The following is a 16,512-nucleotide window of genomic DNA, read 5'->3' on the forward strand; positions in this document are numbered from 1 at the left end:
ACCAAACCTCAGCACCGACAGTCAATTTTTCACGTAATGCCCAATGTGTGTTTGAAAAAACTTAAATGTCTTAATTCAAAAACATGAAAGAATAGATATGATTATGTAAGAAAAGATTGCAAAGAAGAACCCAATGCCATTTGCTCTCACAACCAGTGCCAGGTCAGGTGCTGCACCGATGACCTTCACCGTTGACACCAATGTGTCCAGCTGCCTCACCAAGTATTGAGTTTTATCAGAACCTCTTGTCTTTCGTGAAGACAGAGTTAGTCTGCACTTGAAAATGCATTCTGATGAACTTTCAGCCCACAGTTTTCTTTCAGTATAAGTCAAATTTCAAATGTAAGCATTAATTTAAGTGTGTGATTGAAAAGGTTTTTCAACTGTGGATGCAAAATTCTATCTAGCATCTCAGGCTTTGATCAATTTCAGCTTCTATTTAAGAAAAAAAAATGTGTTTCAATCATATTTTTACAATCTCTAGTTATCCCAAAATGTTCAATGATCACTTTTGATGATCACAATGGGAGAAAAACAGGCTAAATAAAAACATTGGGATTTCATTCAAGCCCTGCAACTTTTGTCAAAAAGCACATAAAATAATATTATGGCTTTTCAATTTAAGTAAGAGAATTCTGTGCATAATATTATAAAATATGTCTGCTTACAATTTAATGATGGGAATCACAATTGATAAAAGTTTTGTGCGATTATGTCTTTTGAGTGCTTTTCTTTCAGAAAAGCACTTTAGCAGTAAAGCCATTGGAATCTGTGTTTCTTTGCCTTTATCTGTAAAATTAGTCAGCAAAGATATCTATGAATAAAGGACTATGGATCGAATGCTGCAAATGGGACTAGCCAGTATGTCAACTTGGTCAGCGTGGGCCAAATGGCCTGTTTCCATGCTGTACAGCTCAATTACTCCATGAATCTATTCACACATGGATGGAGGAAGAAAATGTGGTGTAGGGAGGTCGGCTCTATTCTGAATGACGACAATGGTTAATTTTAGTAACATCTCTGATGCTCTATAGGGTGGAAGCTCTGAGCAGCAATAAAATCAGTAAAGGTCATTGAGTGCATTGTCAATGTTTCATAGATACCTTTCAAAGCAGGGAGAAAATAACCAGGCCATGAGTTCTAAATGGGTTACATAAATGAAAAATGTAGGAAACACTCAGCTGCCAAAGTAACATATCTGCAAAGAAAAGCACAGATAACATCTGCTGAGTGTTACAGGCATTTTCTGAATTTGCATCAGACTTCCAACAACTGCAGTTGTTTGATTTTCATTTACTTTTCTAAATGGGTTTATGGTTGTTTGAAATTTTGGTTATCACTTGAGAAATACTGGAATGAAAGAGGTCAGATTTTACTTGAAGAACATGAGGCAGAATCTTAAAATTAAAGAGGACTGTGAGGCACTTAAAATGCTTTTTGCTTTAATCTAATACCCTGCTCATTATGAAACACTAAATGCAGCATCGTAAGAAGTTGGCTTTGTGAACGTTTCTTAACACAAATTGGGAGATCTGAAATCAGCCAATACAAAATCAGAAATAATATGCTGTCACTTGAAGAAAGTGACTTCCTGCAGGTTCTAGTTGATGAGCTCTGAATCACAGCTGTGGGGGACCAAAATTTTATTGTGACTGTTGAATGTGGTTACCGGATATCGAAATGTCATCAGAAACAACATGGGCACAAAGTGTGCTTCAGAGCACAGAGATAAGTTGTTGATGCTTCAACAAATGAAGAAATCCTATACTTAAGAAGGAACTCACCCGCTGAGTTTCTCCTGCATTTTTTGTCTAAATCCTATAGTTTGGCTATTTTATCAATTCATGTATATGGATGACTGGTTCGAGATGCAGAGTGGTATTTAGAAAAACATTATTGTACCTGGGTTTTAAAAACAAGATGAAAAAGCAACTTTTAAAGTTTCAGATTTTTTTTTAGCTGGTTTCAGCAATGCTGCATTGGATATCTTTTGCATAGGTCAGAAATTCATTTCTACCATTTAGAAATACCATTTCTAAATGGTAGATTAATGGATGGCCATGGATGAGAATGAGAATGCGTGCCCTGCAATCCCTGTCCTCGGCCTCCTCCCCCACAATCCCATTCAGTATTGGAGCCCTGTTTCCCAAACCATTTACAGTGCCCTCCATAATGTTTGGGACAGACCCATCATTTATTTATTTGTCTCTGTAGTTCCCAATTTGAGATTTGTAATAGAAAAAATCACGTGGTTAAAGTGCACATTGTCAAATTTTAATAAATTTTTATACATTTTGGTTTCACCATGCAGAAATTACAGCAGTAATTTTATACATAGTACCCCCATTTCAGGGCACCATAATGTTTGGGACACAGCAATGTCATGTAAATGAAAGTAGTCAAGTTTAGTATTTTGTTGCATATCCTTTGCATGCAATGACTGCTTGAAGTCTGCGATTCATGGACATCACCAGTTGCTGGGTGTCTTCTCTGGTGATGCTCTGCCAGGTCTGTATTGCAGGCATCTTTAGCTTATGCTTGTTTTGGGAGCTAGTGCCCTTTAGTTTTCTCTTCAACATACAAAAGGCATGCTCAATTGGGTTCAGAATGAGTGATTGACTTGGCCACTCAAGAATCGACCATTTTTTAGTTTGTTTCAGCAGTATGTTTGGGATCATTGTCTTGCTGTAGAATGAACCGCCGGCCAATGAGTTTTGAGGCATTTGTTTGAACTTGAGCAGACAGGATGTGTCTATACACTTCAGAATTCATTATGCTACTACCATCAGCAGTTGTATCATCAATGAAGATAAGTGAGTCAGTACCTTCGGCAGCCATACATGCCCAGGCCATAACAGCTCCACCACCGTATTTTACAGATGAGGTGGTATGTTTTGGATCTTGGGCAGTTCCTTCTCTCCTTCATACTTTGCTTTTGCCATCACTCTGATATGTTAATCTTTGTCTCATCTGTCCACAAGACCTTTTTCCAGAACTGTGGTTGCTCTTTTATGCACTTCTTGGCAAATTGTAACCTGGCCATTCTATTTATGCGGCTAACCAGTGGTTTGCATCTTGCAGTGTAGCCTCTGTATTTCTGTTCATGAAGTCTTCTGCGGACAGTGGTCATTGACAAATCCATACATGACTCCTGAAGTGTGTTTCTGATCTGGCGGACAGGTGTTTGGGGGTTTTCCTTGATTATCGAGAGAATTCCTCTGTCATCAGCTGTGGAGGTCTTCCTTGGCCTGCCAGTCCATTTGCGATTAGTAAGCTCGCCAGTGCTCTCTTTCTTCGTAATGATGTTCCAAACAGTTGATTTTAGTAAGCCTAAGGCTTGGCTGATGTCTCTAACAGTTTTATTCTTGTTTCAGTCTCATAATGACTTCTTTGACTTTCATTGGCACAACTTTGGTCCCCATGTTGATAAACTGCAATAAAAGTTTCCAAAGGGTATGGAAAGACTAGGTGCTGAGAGCTCTCTTATACCTGCATTAAGGAGGCAATTAAACACACCTGAGCAATTACAAACGCCTGTGAAGCCATGTGTTCCAAACATTATGGTGCCGTGAAATGGTGGGGGGGGGGGACTATGTATAAACACAGCTGTAATTTCTACATGGTGAAACCAAAATGTATAATAATGCCCTTTAATAAAATCTGACTGTGTACTTTAACCACATGTGATTTTTTTTCTGTAAAAAATCTCAAATTGTGGAGTACAGAGGCAAATAAATCAATGAGTGGTCTTTATCCCAAAAATTATGGAGGGCACTGTAGTTCTGTTTACATAGTATGTCGGACCAGGTTGTGCGGCATCATCCGTGGTGTCATCAATAGAAAGTGCCTTGATAATGCTTCACGGTTGATTGACTGTAACAGGCCCTGTGGTGCCACAAGTCCACATTGACCATCAATCTCCCATTCACACAAATTGTATGTTATCCCTCTTGCTCGTTCATTCCCGACCCACGCTGGGCAATTTACACTCACTCCCGTAATAAATTACAGCACATAGTTAACAAAGCATCCAAAATCATCAGCACTCCCCTTCCATCAATAGAATCACTCCATCACAAACGGTCCGTGTCAAGGGTGAAGAAAATCATCTCTGATCCCTCCCACCCAGCTCACCACATCTTCCACCTGCTGCCATCAGGAAGGCGCTACAGCTCACTGCCCGCCAAGACATCTCGATTTAAAAACAGTTCTTACCCACACGCAATCCGAATTCTGAACACACTATGACAACAGCACATATCCTCCCCATGCATGTACTGTATACTGTATGATGTTGTGTTTTATGTTATGTTTGACGGGAATCAGCCTACCTTGTAACATCCTGTACTGAACCTGAATTCCACCAGCTTGACTGTGTGGTCATTAAATAATCTAATCTAATCTAATGTGGGAGGAAACTGGAGCATGTGGGGGAAACTTGTGTTGTCACAGGAAGAACATGCAAGAGCACTCTGGCCTCAGGCATTGTGAGGCAGCATATCTACAGTGACACCACTGTGCTGCTGCACCCCCCCCCCCCCCCAGACAACCAACCAACTCCATGGTGTCATTTTGCTTTTATTTTATTTCATATGTAATCTATCAGTTTAAATATTTAATTTATATTCCATTTTCATGTTGACAACAACCTATTTTGTCCGTTGATATTTGGACATGTCAAAGTTTTGCTGGAAACTGTTGTCATCGTTTACTTATGATATGAACTTAAGAAATGGGAGCAGGCTGTGGCTGGACGTACCCTTGACCCTGTTCTGCCCTCACAGCTGATGTCCCTGGTCTTGGCTTTGCTTCCCTACCTGTTTCCCCGAACCTTCCATTTCCCGTAGTCCAGGACTCTGCCCACTCAACCTAGAACATTATCAGTACACAAGAAGCTGTGGGCATCGCAGCTAATATTTCATAATAGAAACAGTTTTCATATCCATCAAACCAACAACATCTATCAGATGGGACTTAACATGACCATGAGGGATTTGTGAAATGATTTAATTTATTCTGGTCCTCAATGTTCCTGATTTCCTATTAATATTTCTAAGCAATGCTGTTTTTCTGCTGCAGTCTCAGATCCAGTTGTAGGCATGTTCTGTGTAGATAGATGAGTAATCAGGGAAGTTGGAGAAATAGAAATGATTAAACAAAATCTTCACAATTTTACGTAGTCATCTGATCCACAGACAAATAAATTGAGTGGTGAATTGGCCCTTTCACTGTGGTTGGCACTTTCACGGTGACGAGACACAAATGTGCTTGCATCAGCAGAAAAAACTGTTACGTGATGTTCAAAAATGTAACATGAGGAAATTAAGTTGTGCAAACAAAGAGACATAATTTTGAATATACTAATGTCTAAGCACTGAATGTCCAGTTCCAAGTATTGACTTGCATTGGTGAGGTAGAGGATGGGGCATAACGTATGTGCGTGCAGGCATAATTCAGTCTTACTGTTGGTCATATACTCTGTCCCTAATTTTTATCCAATAAGTTTAATTAATACCAGAATTTATAATATTAATTAATAAAATCAATATTTAGGAAGAATTAAAGTTGATGAGACCGTAGATTTTTCTCAGCAGTACAAACGCAAGAACTGATGTGTACAGAAGTTAGTTGTTACAACAATGCGACGACTAATGTTGACAGTGAGAAAGCATAATTGCTGAGTGGTAAGTTTACATAGCTAATTTCCATTACTTACTGTATGTGGATTTTTCTTTTGTAACCCTTTGGAACAATCTGCAGCAGTCTCCACCTCATTTCTAAATGGTTGGAAATACGTATGTTTTTGTCAGTATATCATTGCATAGGTACCTACAGAATTGAGAACAATTGTTGAGTTCATTTACTCGGGGGTGTATATTAAATCTTATGTAAATCTTGCACTCAGTTCTTTTCATGCATTTTCATAACCACTGTGGCAGTAGTAATTGAATTTTTTACAATAATTTGCTTAATACATAATCTGGTAACAAGGAATGGCATATGGGATCAGGGCAAGTAATTATTTCACCCATCAGGTTGACAGATTAGATGTGGGTGTAGAGTGAAATAGGCATTGGAATGGGCAAACACTGTGACAAAGTACAGTCTAGTTGCACAGAGGTCCAGAGGAATAAATATTCATATTTTGACATATTAGATTTTAATAATCTCCAACTATCCCTGGAACTTGAAGGAATGCAACTACTCATGCAATAATGTTCAGTGCTAGAGAGGTTGACCAGCAACTGTAAAAACATAATGATTTATGTAATTGTTGATTTATTTAAAATGGAGAAAATGTGTGTCTACCACACAAATCCAACATCATCAAATAATTCAGCATTTCAGTAGTGATATCTGCCAAATCATTCTGATATTAAAAATATAGCTGTTTAATTTCTATGTCACACTACAATTACACCTTTCCACCAGTGGTGACCTCAAGTGCCATTGCTACCCAGAGTGCATAACTGAAGCTGAGAAATGTCCATCAAAATTGTAAAGACAGTATTTTATAACAGTTTTTTTTAAAGCGTGGGCAGAGAGGTTTTGTGTACAGAAAATTTGCAACGGTTTAAGAGTATGTCAGTTGCTGTGGACAGTCTCTCAAATATATTATCACATTGACTATATGGCTAGCACTTGGTGGAAAATGAGACCTGTGATCCTAGAATTGAGTGCTTCACTATTAATATACTTCCTCATTCAATGCCATTTCAGCTTCAACGATCTAGTTGACAATTGGTTGTCACATCTAGTGTAACTAGCACTGTGGAGTATACATTCACATTGTTTGCAGAGTACATTTGCAGTGCATGCTTCTCATCAGTGCTTGCAAATTATTACATTTTAGAGAACAACTATCCTGATAGCTCAATGATTTAACAATTTGCAAATTTGAATGTGGATAATTGCCAGATAGCAAGTTGTTAATCTTATGGTGAGGCTGGACCAAAAGGAAGCAAAAGTTGACATCAGACCAGCTGTTTGCATTGGCTGAGACTCTGAAGCTGAGGATGACCATTGCGATAGGGCAAAGCACAATCCAATCAGACATGATGATCTAAATTCTGACAACAAAAATTTTGAATCATGGAGTTCTAAAAAGAGAATGGATGTTGAAAGTCGGTCATGTATAAGCACCAAAAATATAAAATCATTGTTCTCCGTTAAAACACTGGATAGCAATGAATGATAAAAGCCCTTCGGAAAGTATCAAAATAATCAATTTATTCTGCTCTGTGAACTTTGCAGTGATATAATTTGTTTCATATACTTGCTACAGGAAGCTTGCTGATAAAAATCAACAACCACTTCCTTATAAGTACCGAAATAAAGTCGCAGAAAGCGGAAATGACGCTTTTTTTTCAGAAACGCTTTATTTCGCTGATATAAACTATATTTGACCAATGAGCTGAGGCATTGAAAACGGCAGAAAATTAAAATTAGGCAGAGCAGCAGCAGCTTCAACTGTTTGACGTGACATCAGAAAAAAATGTTGAATAAAAACTTTTACACTGATCAGTATAAAGGTAAGAGACCTTGATGTTTTGTTGGAACCTTGTGTATGTTAGAAACACTGATGTCTGTTAAGGAGACCTATGTTTGCATGGCAGCAGAATCGTATTTGCATTGGCTGATTTTGTGGTTGGAACATCAACTCAAGTTTCATGTGGACACTTTAACTAGAGTTTTTGCAGAAGTACAAATAAATTTAGCAGCAGTTCTTTGTGAAGAAATGTCTCCTTTCTTCATCAAAGCTGATTAATAACGGCACAATGATTTTCATCTCTGGCACTTGCTTTGTAAATGTAATGTTGATATGATGCAGTTCTCTTCCTGGTCTGAATTTATGACAGGCCTGAAATTGACCAGATCATTACAGAAAAAAATACCAAAGCTTTAACATTTCTTAAATTATCACTTTTGGAACACAGAACCTTTTGCAATCTTATTTGTGGATTATTTGACTAAAGCAAATCAGAATAAAATGTCAATCATTCTCCAACCATTATCATAGCACATGCTGTGACATTGACAGTCTTGGCTAAAAGTGGAGCTCTCGAGGTCTTGTGCTTCATCATCTCTGCATACCAATAACTGTGTTTATATTATAATATTTTAGGATATCATTTAGATACCTGTAGCAACAGCTCAATAAAAGGAATTGACACCTCCAATATTATACTTCCGATTCATTGATTTTAAAGTGAGAAGTTTAACTGCATGAACATTTGCAAATTTTCTTTTGAAATCATTAAAAAGGTGCAAAATATATAAATGCATCAATGTTTGCTCAACATTATGGTTGCTGTCATAGTATCTCATGAGGTACTGAGTACTTTGCATCTATATTCAGCAAGTGGAAGGACTTGGAGATTAGTATACTAATATCAGTTTGAGATCAGGGTTGTGTTGGGTCTCTTGAAATGCATTAAGATGGACAATTCCTCAAGCCCTGATGGGAACTATTCCAGGTTATTGAGGGAGGGAAGAGAGGTAGAAAGGGCCTTGACGAAGATCTTTGTATCTTCTCCAGCCACAGGTGAGACCCCGCAGGACTAGACAGCAGCCAATTTTGTTCCTTTCTTGGGGAAGTAGAGATAATCCAGGAAATTTTAGACCGATGAGTCTCACATCAGTGGTAGGGAACTTATTGGAGGGAATTCTGCAAGGTAGGATTATTCACATTCAGAAGAGAATGGGATAATTATTGCCTTCGCATAATTAGCCCTTTAGCATGCCTTTGGCCATGGCACGTCATGTCTTTCTAACTCAAATAATATTTTTGAGAGATGACAAGGTGATTGATAAGGGTCGGGTTGTGGATATTGTCTACAAGGATTTGGTAAGGGATTTGATAAAGTCCCTCATGGCAGGCTGATCCAGAATATTGAGATGTGTGGGATCCACAATGACTTGGTAGTTTGGATTCAGAATTGTACTACTCAAAAAGGACAGAGAATAATGGTGGAAGGGTGTTATTCTGGCTGGAGATCTGTGACCAGTGGAGTTCCACAAAGATCTGTGCTGGAACCTGTTATTTGTGATCTGAGTAATATATATGACCGACAAAAATGTAGATGTGTTGGTTAGTGTCAGGGGTGATGGGGAGAAGGCAGGAGAATGGTATTAGGAGGGAGAGATAAATCAGCCATGATTCAATGACTGTAGACTTGATGGGCTGAATGACCTAATTCTGCTCCTATCACTTATGATCTTAGTAAGTGTCCAGGTGACGGCAAAATTGGTGGAGTTCCAGACAGTATGGAAGCTTTCAAATGATACAGTGGGATTTATATCACTTACAAAGACAAGTAAAGAAATGGCAGATGGAGTTTAATTACAACGTGTGAGGCGTTCCACTTTGGAAGATTTAATATAAAGGGAAAGTATACAGTTAATGGCAAACCCATAACAGCAATGAAGTATGGGGATTTAAGTCCACAGCTCCCTGCAAGTAGCAACACAAATAGATAGTAGTAAAGAAGAAAGAAGACATATGGGTTGCTTGCCTTCATCGGTTGAGGCATTGAGTATCAGTCAGGAAGTCATATTGTAGCTTTCTTAAACTTTGGTGAGGCTTCATTTGGAATATTGTGAGCAGTTTTGGCTGCCTCATTGCAGGAAGGATGTTGTTGACCACAATGTTGCCTGGATTAAAGGGGTGTTGGAGATTGGACAAACTGGGACTGTTTACTCTGGCGCCTCACAGTTTAAGGGAAGACCTGATAGAAGTAAATAAAATGATGAGAGGCATAGATAGGATAGCGGAAACTTTTTCCCAGCGTGGAAATATCAAAGACTCAAGGGCATAACTTTGTCAGAGCAGCAAGGTTTAAAGGAGGGTTGCAGGAGAGGTTTGTTACACAGAGTGTGGTGGGTACCTGGTAGGCACTGCAATGGGTGTTGGTGGAAGCAGGTACAATTGTGACATTTAAGAGGTTATGAGATGAATATGCAAGGAATGGAGGGATGTGAATCAAGTGCAGGCAGAGGAGATTAACTTGGCATTGTTCAATGGTGTTTTTATTGTCACGTGCAAAGTGCGAACACAGTGAAATTCATTTTCTTACAAACAATCCAGTAGAGTATTGCCATACCCCTAATCTTCGATTAGCAAGTGTACAGAAATAGTCTACTCGGCCCTCATGGAAGAGGCACCATGTTTTGTCATCATTTTCAAAGTCCACACTCCAGTTCTTATGATCGGTGCCTGTTTCAGGCAAGTCCCAGGCTGTTGTGGGCCTCCAACCATCTCCTTCCATGAACGCCTCCTCTTCCGTCTCCCCTTCTGTCTCCTCTTCCATCCACCTTAGTTCCCCGGGGGTGCCTCCCACAGCCAACCACGAAGGTGCAGTAGGCCAGACCCCAGTTTCTTCTCCTCTCCTACCGACCTCGCTCCTCGCCCATCATTGCCGTCAATGGCCCCCTCACGGTCTCTGGTCTTGGGGGGGACGAGCAGGGGCCAGTTCAGCAGGCTCCCCCTTCCAGGCCAATGGTCTGCCAGGCCCAACGAGCAGGGGACCAACTCAGTAAGATCCCCCTGAAGCCGTGATCCAGCAGCACTTCCGTTCAGCGGGGGGGGGGGCGAGCTGGGATGGCTCCCCCTGAAGCCGAGATCCATTGGTCCGGCTCTTGAGGTCGGCCACGCAAGGACTGCATCCTCCTGGGAGCCTTCAGTCACCCTGTTTGTTGACTGTATGGTCTGATCCTGTGCTGTACTATTTATTGTATGTTCTATTCTTCAAGTATCAAATTTCCTAAAATAAGATGGCTGTCTTGAAATATAGGCCAATATAAACCTGTGATTTAATCGTCTTTGTCTGACCACAATTTAATCAATCCTTTGTGCATGTGCAACTAACTCAGTTGAAGCAACACGTGTGTCCTGTCCTGTAGTACATGACCACATTTAAACTCAATTTAAATTAATTGGACAGCAGGAGTAGCCCAACAAGATGATGCTTCAGTTGATAAGCAGAAAAATAAAGGTATTGAATTGGTTAGTACTCAGTGGAGTGACAGATGACGATGGTGGATTTTTCGCTCCATGTTTGTGTGCACGTATGTTTTTCAGAGCACAATACAGTGTACTCCCTAAAGGGGGAATCACTGGAAATTTGCTGCATCAACCTGCTGTAGAGGCTTGTTTTGTCATTTACTGTGAGCTAAATTTGACCCTGCATGATGTTGGTGGATACTTGAAGCATGAGGTCATCATGGGTGCAGGTGGCTCCATATACAATTCTTTATCTCTTATCCTTGTGGATTTGATTTGTGCAGAATATGCTAATATAGGAAGATAAAGCAGTGGAACACAGGAACAAGTCATTCGCCCCATGATGCCTATGCCGAGCATGATGACAATAATATATGCTTGAACGATACAATAGAACCTTATTTATCCCGGGCTGGAAATTGATCACCTGTCTACCTGCATCTAATCAGAAAGCTCACAGAAATCCTCTGGCTTCAATATCTGCACTTCTTCCAGCTTCAGCAAATAAATGTTATGTTAATTTTCAAGAGTAGATGATTTCAGGCTTGATTTCTAGATTTTGTTGAGCCAGGTGAGAAACAAGGCGAGTGCAACTTTTGGGACAATGTTAATGGTCTCCACAGGTCAAAACATGCATGTTTTTATTAAAGAAATAGTCAACAAATTGCTTCTGGTGTTACCCATTGACTTCTGAGGGCGACTTCACATGCATGATTCTGAATTGCAACAAGTTTAACTTCTATATATCTCCTCGGATTGAATAGACAGCCAACACCCAAAGAAAAAATTGCTGCTGCATTATAAACATCCAGCTCAGTGCTCTGTTGCTAAAAAATAATTGTTGAGTCTTGGGAAAGGAGAAATCTGAATTGGAGCACCAAGCACATTTTGACACTTAATTGGCCTCACTCCAGGTACTGATGTTCCAATCCAATGTACAGGTTAAATGATATATGTTGCAATAAAATCCTGTTATGTCAATTTTGAAAATAATTCGGCTTTGTTATATGGTTTGAAGGCAGAATCCCATAAAAGCGATCTTGCCTTGCACAATTATAGTAATTTCAAATCCTTTGAAGGCAAAGACAGCAATTTTTGACCTTTCACTAATGCTACAGTACATTTTGAACTAACTAAGTTCACCTTTGTCATGCTGGTGACGTGAATGCTTCCATCAGTCCTGATAGCAGAAAATTGCTCAGTTGTCTTTTTCCTGGTCTCTGTCCACTAGATCCTGATTCTCAAGAATCTGTGGCTAGATTTGCATGTGTCTCATGGTTAAAGCAGTTGAGGATGAATATGTATTTGTCCAGTCACAAGATGACTGGTAACTAAACTGAGGAAACGGAATGTTCTTCACATGAAATGTGGTGACGCGTGGAATGTTGCCTTGGGGAGAGGAGGAAGAAATGAAGAAAACTGAAGTTTAAATTGAACGATTAAATATTATGTAAAAATTATTATTGGCTCCGCCGATTTAATTTTCATTACAAAGCTGAAATTATTTGTGTGAACAGTTTTTGTGCCAAGAAAAACATCTCTTAATCTCTTAAACTGAAATGTTGAGCACAGTAAGTAGCACACGTTTGCTTGTGCTGCAAGTGGATGACCAGCATAACTAAAGATCAACCTGAAAAAAACACAAATTTTGCAGAAAAATTGCAAGGTGGACCCATTTTTCCAGAGATGGGGAAATGCAGATTTGATGTTACAAACAGATAAGCTGTGATGTTATTGAATAGCAGGAGAGGCTCAAGGGGCTGAGTGACCTACCCCTGCTCCTAATTTGTACATGAGTACATATCTTTGCTTCAGTATTTCCATGGCATTCAATGAGCTCCAAGTTTCAATGTATATTAAGTAACTTGAACTTTGAAATTTGCTGCTGCACACTTGCTACAGTTGCCATTTTCACCTGTGGTTTTTGTTATGTGTCTCGTGCTTTGGGCCAATGTTTTTATTGAATCCACAACGGAAACTTTGTTCTGGTAAAGGCCGAGAAAGATGTGTTAATATTTCTTATCTTGAGTTTGAGTTTAGTATATTGTCAGGTACAGTGAAAAGCTTTTGTTGCATGTTAACCAGTCGGCAGACAGATTATACGTGATTACAATTGAGCCAACCACAGTGTACAGATACATGATAAAGGGAATGACGTGGTAAAGTCCGATCAAAGATAGTTCTCCAATGAGGTAGATAGTCGCTCAGGACTGCTCTCTAGTTATTGGTAGGATGGTTCAGTCGCCTGAGCATTGATGATTTGAGTTCTAGCGTGTGGAGCATGTCGGGTACTGTTTCTTCAGCTGTAAGCCTGGTGACGAAGTGGTTCGAAGGGGTTAAGAAGACAGAGTGCCAGGTTGTAATGCGCTGGGATTATCAGCAATTTCCTGCCACAACTTTAGTGGGAGACTGACAAGATGTGCAGGTATCGTGCAGAAAATTTGCAGTCTCGACTAAACAGCTGCATTAGTTACTGCTCATGAGATGAAGCAACCCTTGCAATTTCAGAGCCTTTTCGTGACCCACAGGATCAAACTCTCCGACACGTGTTCCTTATTCTTATTCTTATCCTCTGGTTGAGAACTTAAGCCCATGCTGTAGCAGCAACAAAGCCAAAGACTTTACTACCATGTAACATCTAATTTTTGGATGGGTGGTTGTTAGTTATGCCCACTGTATAAATGTATTTCCTGAAATTTCCTCGTCCTTTTTCCTCCGGTGACGATTACTAGCTTTGTCTTGGGCCTTGATCCCACTAAATGATTGGCCATCAGCGCTTTTCATGAGGAACCTCCATAATATGAAAGTCAGTAATTTCAACTTGGGTCGTCCTGTTTAAAAAGAGACACAAAATGCTGGAGTAACTCAATGTTTAAGAAGGAACTGCAGATGCTGGAAAAATCGAAGGTAGATAAAAATGCTGGAGAAAATCAGCGGGTGAGGCAGCATCTATGAAGCGAAGGAAAAGGTGACGTTTCGGGTCGAGACCCTTCTTCAGACCCTTCTTCAGGAATAACTCAATGGGTCAGGCAGCATCCCTGCAGAATAGATGGGTGAGATTTTGGACTGGGGGCCTTCTTAAGACTTACTTTAGGGTGGGGTGGGGGGTAAGAAAGCTGGAAGAGTAGAGGGGGAGGCCAATGCGTGGCAGGTAATAGGTCAAAGGTGAGGGGGGGAGGGTTTAATAGGCAGATGGCTGGACAAAGACTAGAGATGAAAAACAAAATACGTTTGACATAAGGATCTGAAGAAGGGTCTTGACGCAAAACGTTACCCATTCCTTCTCTCCAGAGATGCTGCCTGTCCCGCTGAGTTTCTCCAGCATTTTGTGTCTACCTTCGATTCAAATCAGCATCTGCAGTTCTTTCCTACACATTAGGATTGAAGAGTTGCGAATTGTTAAACCAGTGAAAGGAATGTAGTTGGGGGGCGGGGGAGAGGGCTGGGTGTTGGGAGTTTTCGAAATTTGAATGTGTTATTTGGAAACCTTTTTTGGTAACAGGGTAAAAACACAAGAATTTCGAAGGAATGAAACAACTGAACAGCCTTGACCTTTTACTCCAGTTTATCACCTGACCTTCGGCAAAGACTGATCTATTTTTCTCGTCACATTAACCTACAGGGTTTTGCTCAGTTTAATTTAATCTCAAAAAAGTTGTAGATTTACAGTAATTCCTGTCACTACTTGTACGCTACACTATTTTTTTTTGAGTGATTATATTGTACGATTGATTGCAGGCCAGAGCAGACTTTTTACAGTGGTTTCTTGCTCAAAATTTGTGAGGCTTTTAAGAAAAACGTGTTCAGCTGCATTATCAGTTGGTAACAACAAATCTTGCTATTTTCTTTTTCTGTATTATTCCGTGCCTTTGTGGTGTGAATATACCTGGTGTGTTAATTTGATGATATACTTGGTGTGTTAGCGGTTGGGAAGATACACTTGGTGGTTGACGGCAATGGAGAGAGCCAGCCATAAAAACAATGGCATATTGCATCAAAGGTGAACATCGGAATGATATATGAGAATTGGCAGACTGGAAGATCAAACTTCTGAAAGCAGTATGGTGATAAGCATCTTGCACATATTAGAAAGCGTATAATTAATATCAAGTGTGATTTGAAAGCATCAATCTAACTTTAGTCTTTATCCTTTAATAGAAAGGAAGAAATTTAACTCGCAGATCAGATCACTAAATTACCTTAGTTTTTTTTAATTCAAAAAGTAAATTTGGTTTTGTCATAGCTATTTTGTTGCTCTCTTCCTTGAGTTCAATTGTCAGAATGCCAGTGCTATTTATAGAGAAGAATTGAGCTGGAAATTGTCAACTATTTTCTGTGCTTTCTTTCTGATTCCTCATTACTTTCCTCTGATTGTTCTGTCATATTGGCTTTGCATGCACGCGATGACAATGTACACCTGAATAGTTAAAATTAGAATGTGATTATTCTATAATTATTGCATTTCTTGGTGTAAAATAAAACTAACATTGTATATCCAGGAATACTGACTTGTTAAAAATATTACCTCTGTATGTTAACACAGTGGATTGTTTTCAATGTTTAAATTTTCCATTCTTTTTTCCAAGTCTCATCCAGGTTATCTCAACCAGCCTCGCCTCAGTCAAGTTGTCCCTCCCCCTCCATTGCACAGAGTAAGGTTATGTCTCCATCCCAGAAGCACAGCAAGAAAGCTCTCAAACAGGTTAGCCTTTTATCCATTCCAAATTGATTCTTGTTTATTATTAGTAAACTCATAGATATGCCCGACTTGGGGCCAGCAATTTATTAATTATTAACTTAAGATGAACAAATAAACCAAACATTCAAAATTCAACAAATTGTGTTACGGGGAAGATTTTATGTCCAGATTGGTTTTTATACTTGGGCAACATTATACTTTCAAATGATTCTGACCAAGGTAAGTTGTTTCACAATTTTTCAGATTTACTATATCATATTCAGTAGTCTAATAAGGTAACTTGTGTAATATGGATATATACAATTTTTAGAATAAGCTTAAATGTTTATTTCTCTACATATCTCCAGTTCTGTTGTTTTTTCCCCCGGTTCAAATTCATTCAAGGCCCATGCTATTCATTAACTTGAAAGATTATTCCTCATTTTAGAACGTCACCTATTCCTTTTCTCCAAAGATGCTGCCTGTGTTACTCAGGATTTTGTGTCTATCTTCGGTATAAACCAGCATCTGCAGTTTCTTCCTACTCTTCATTTTAGATGAGTTTTGGGCTATCTTTCCATGCCTGCCAATTGAACAGCAAACTAGAGAAGAAATACGCTTTAAAAAGGAGACTGAAGGTTCATATTCTCCATGGTTACAGAACATGTTCAAACAAATGTTTTTAATATGTCGGTCAGACCATTGTTGATTTAGTTTTATTCTCTGGAGGAAATAATGAAGCACGCATGTGACGGCCGTAACATTTTTTTTGATCAGCCATGATCATATTGAATGGCGGTGCAGGCTCGAAGGGCCAAATGGCCTACTCCTG

General features: G+C 39.4%; 1 protein-coding gene across 9 annotated transcripts in view; it reads left to right on the forward strand.

Moving 5' to 3' along the window:
• The window catches only part of asxl2 (ASXL transcriptional regulator 2), a 174,130-nt gene that overhangs the window by 109,790 nt on the left and 47,828 nt on the right, over positions 1 to 16,512 (forward strand). For 8 of the 9 annotated variants that reach the window (XM_033021422.1, XM_033021421.1, XM_033021423.1 and 5 more), the window contains one exon: positions 15,589 to 15,704. In XM_033021422.1, the coding sequence (XP_032877313.1) occupies positions 15,589 to 15,704 (116 nt within the window). Of the gene's footprint in view, positions 1 to 7,414; positions 7,533 to 15,588; positions 15,705 to 16,512 lie in introns of those variants that run through there. The other variant, XM_033021428.1, reaches the window with a different exon arrangement.

Source organism: Amblyraja radiata, chromosome 5 (assembly GCF_010909765.2).
Source record: "Amblyraja radiata isolate CabotCenter1 chromosome 5, sAmbRad1.1.pri, whole genome shotgun sequence".
Classification (NCBI taxonomy): domain Eukaryota; kingdom Metazoa; phylum Chordata; class Chondrichthyes; order Rajiformes; family Rajidae; genus Amblyraja; species Amblyraja radiata.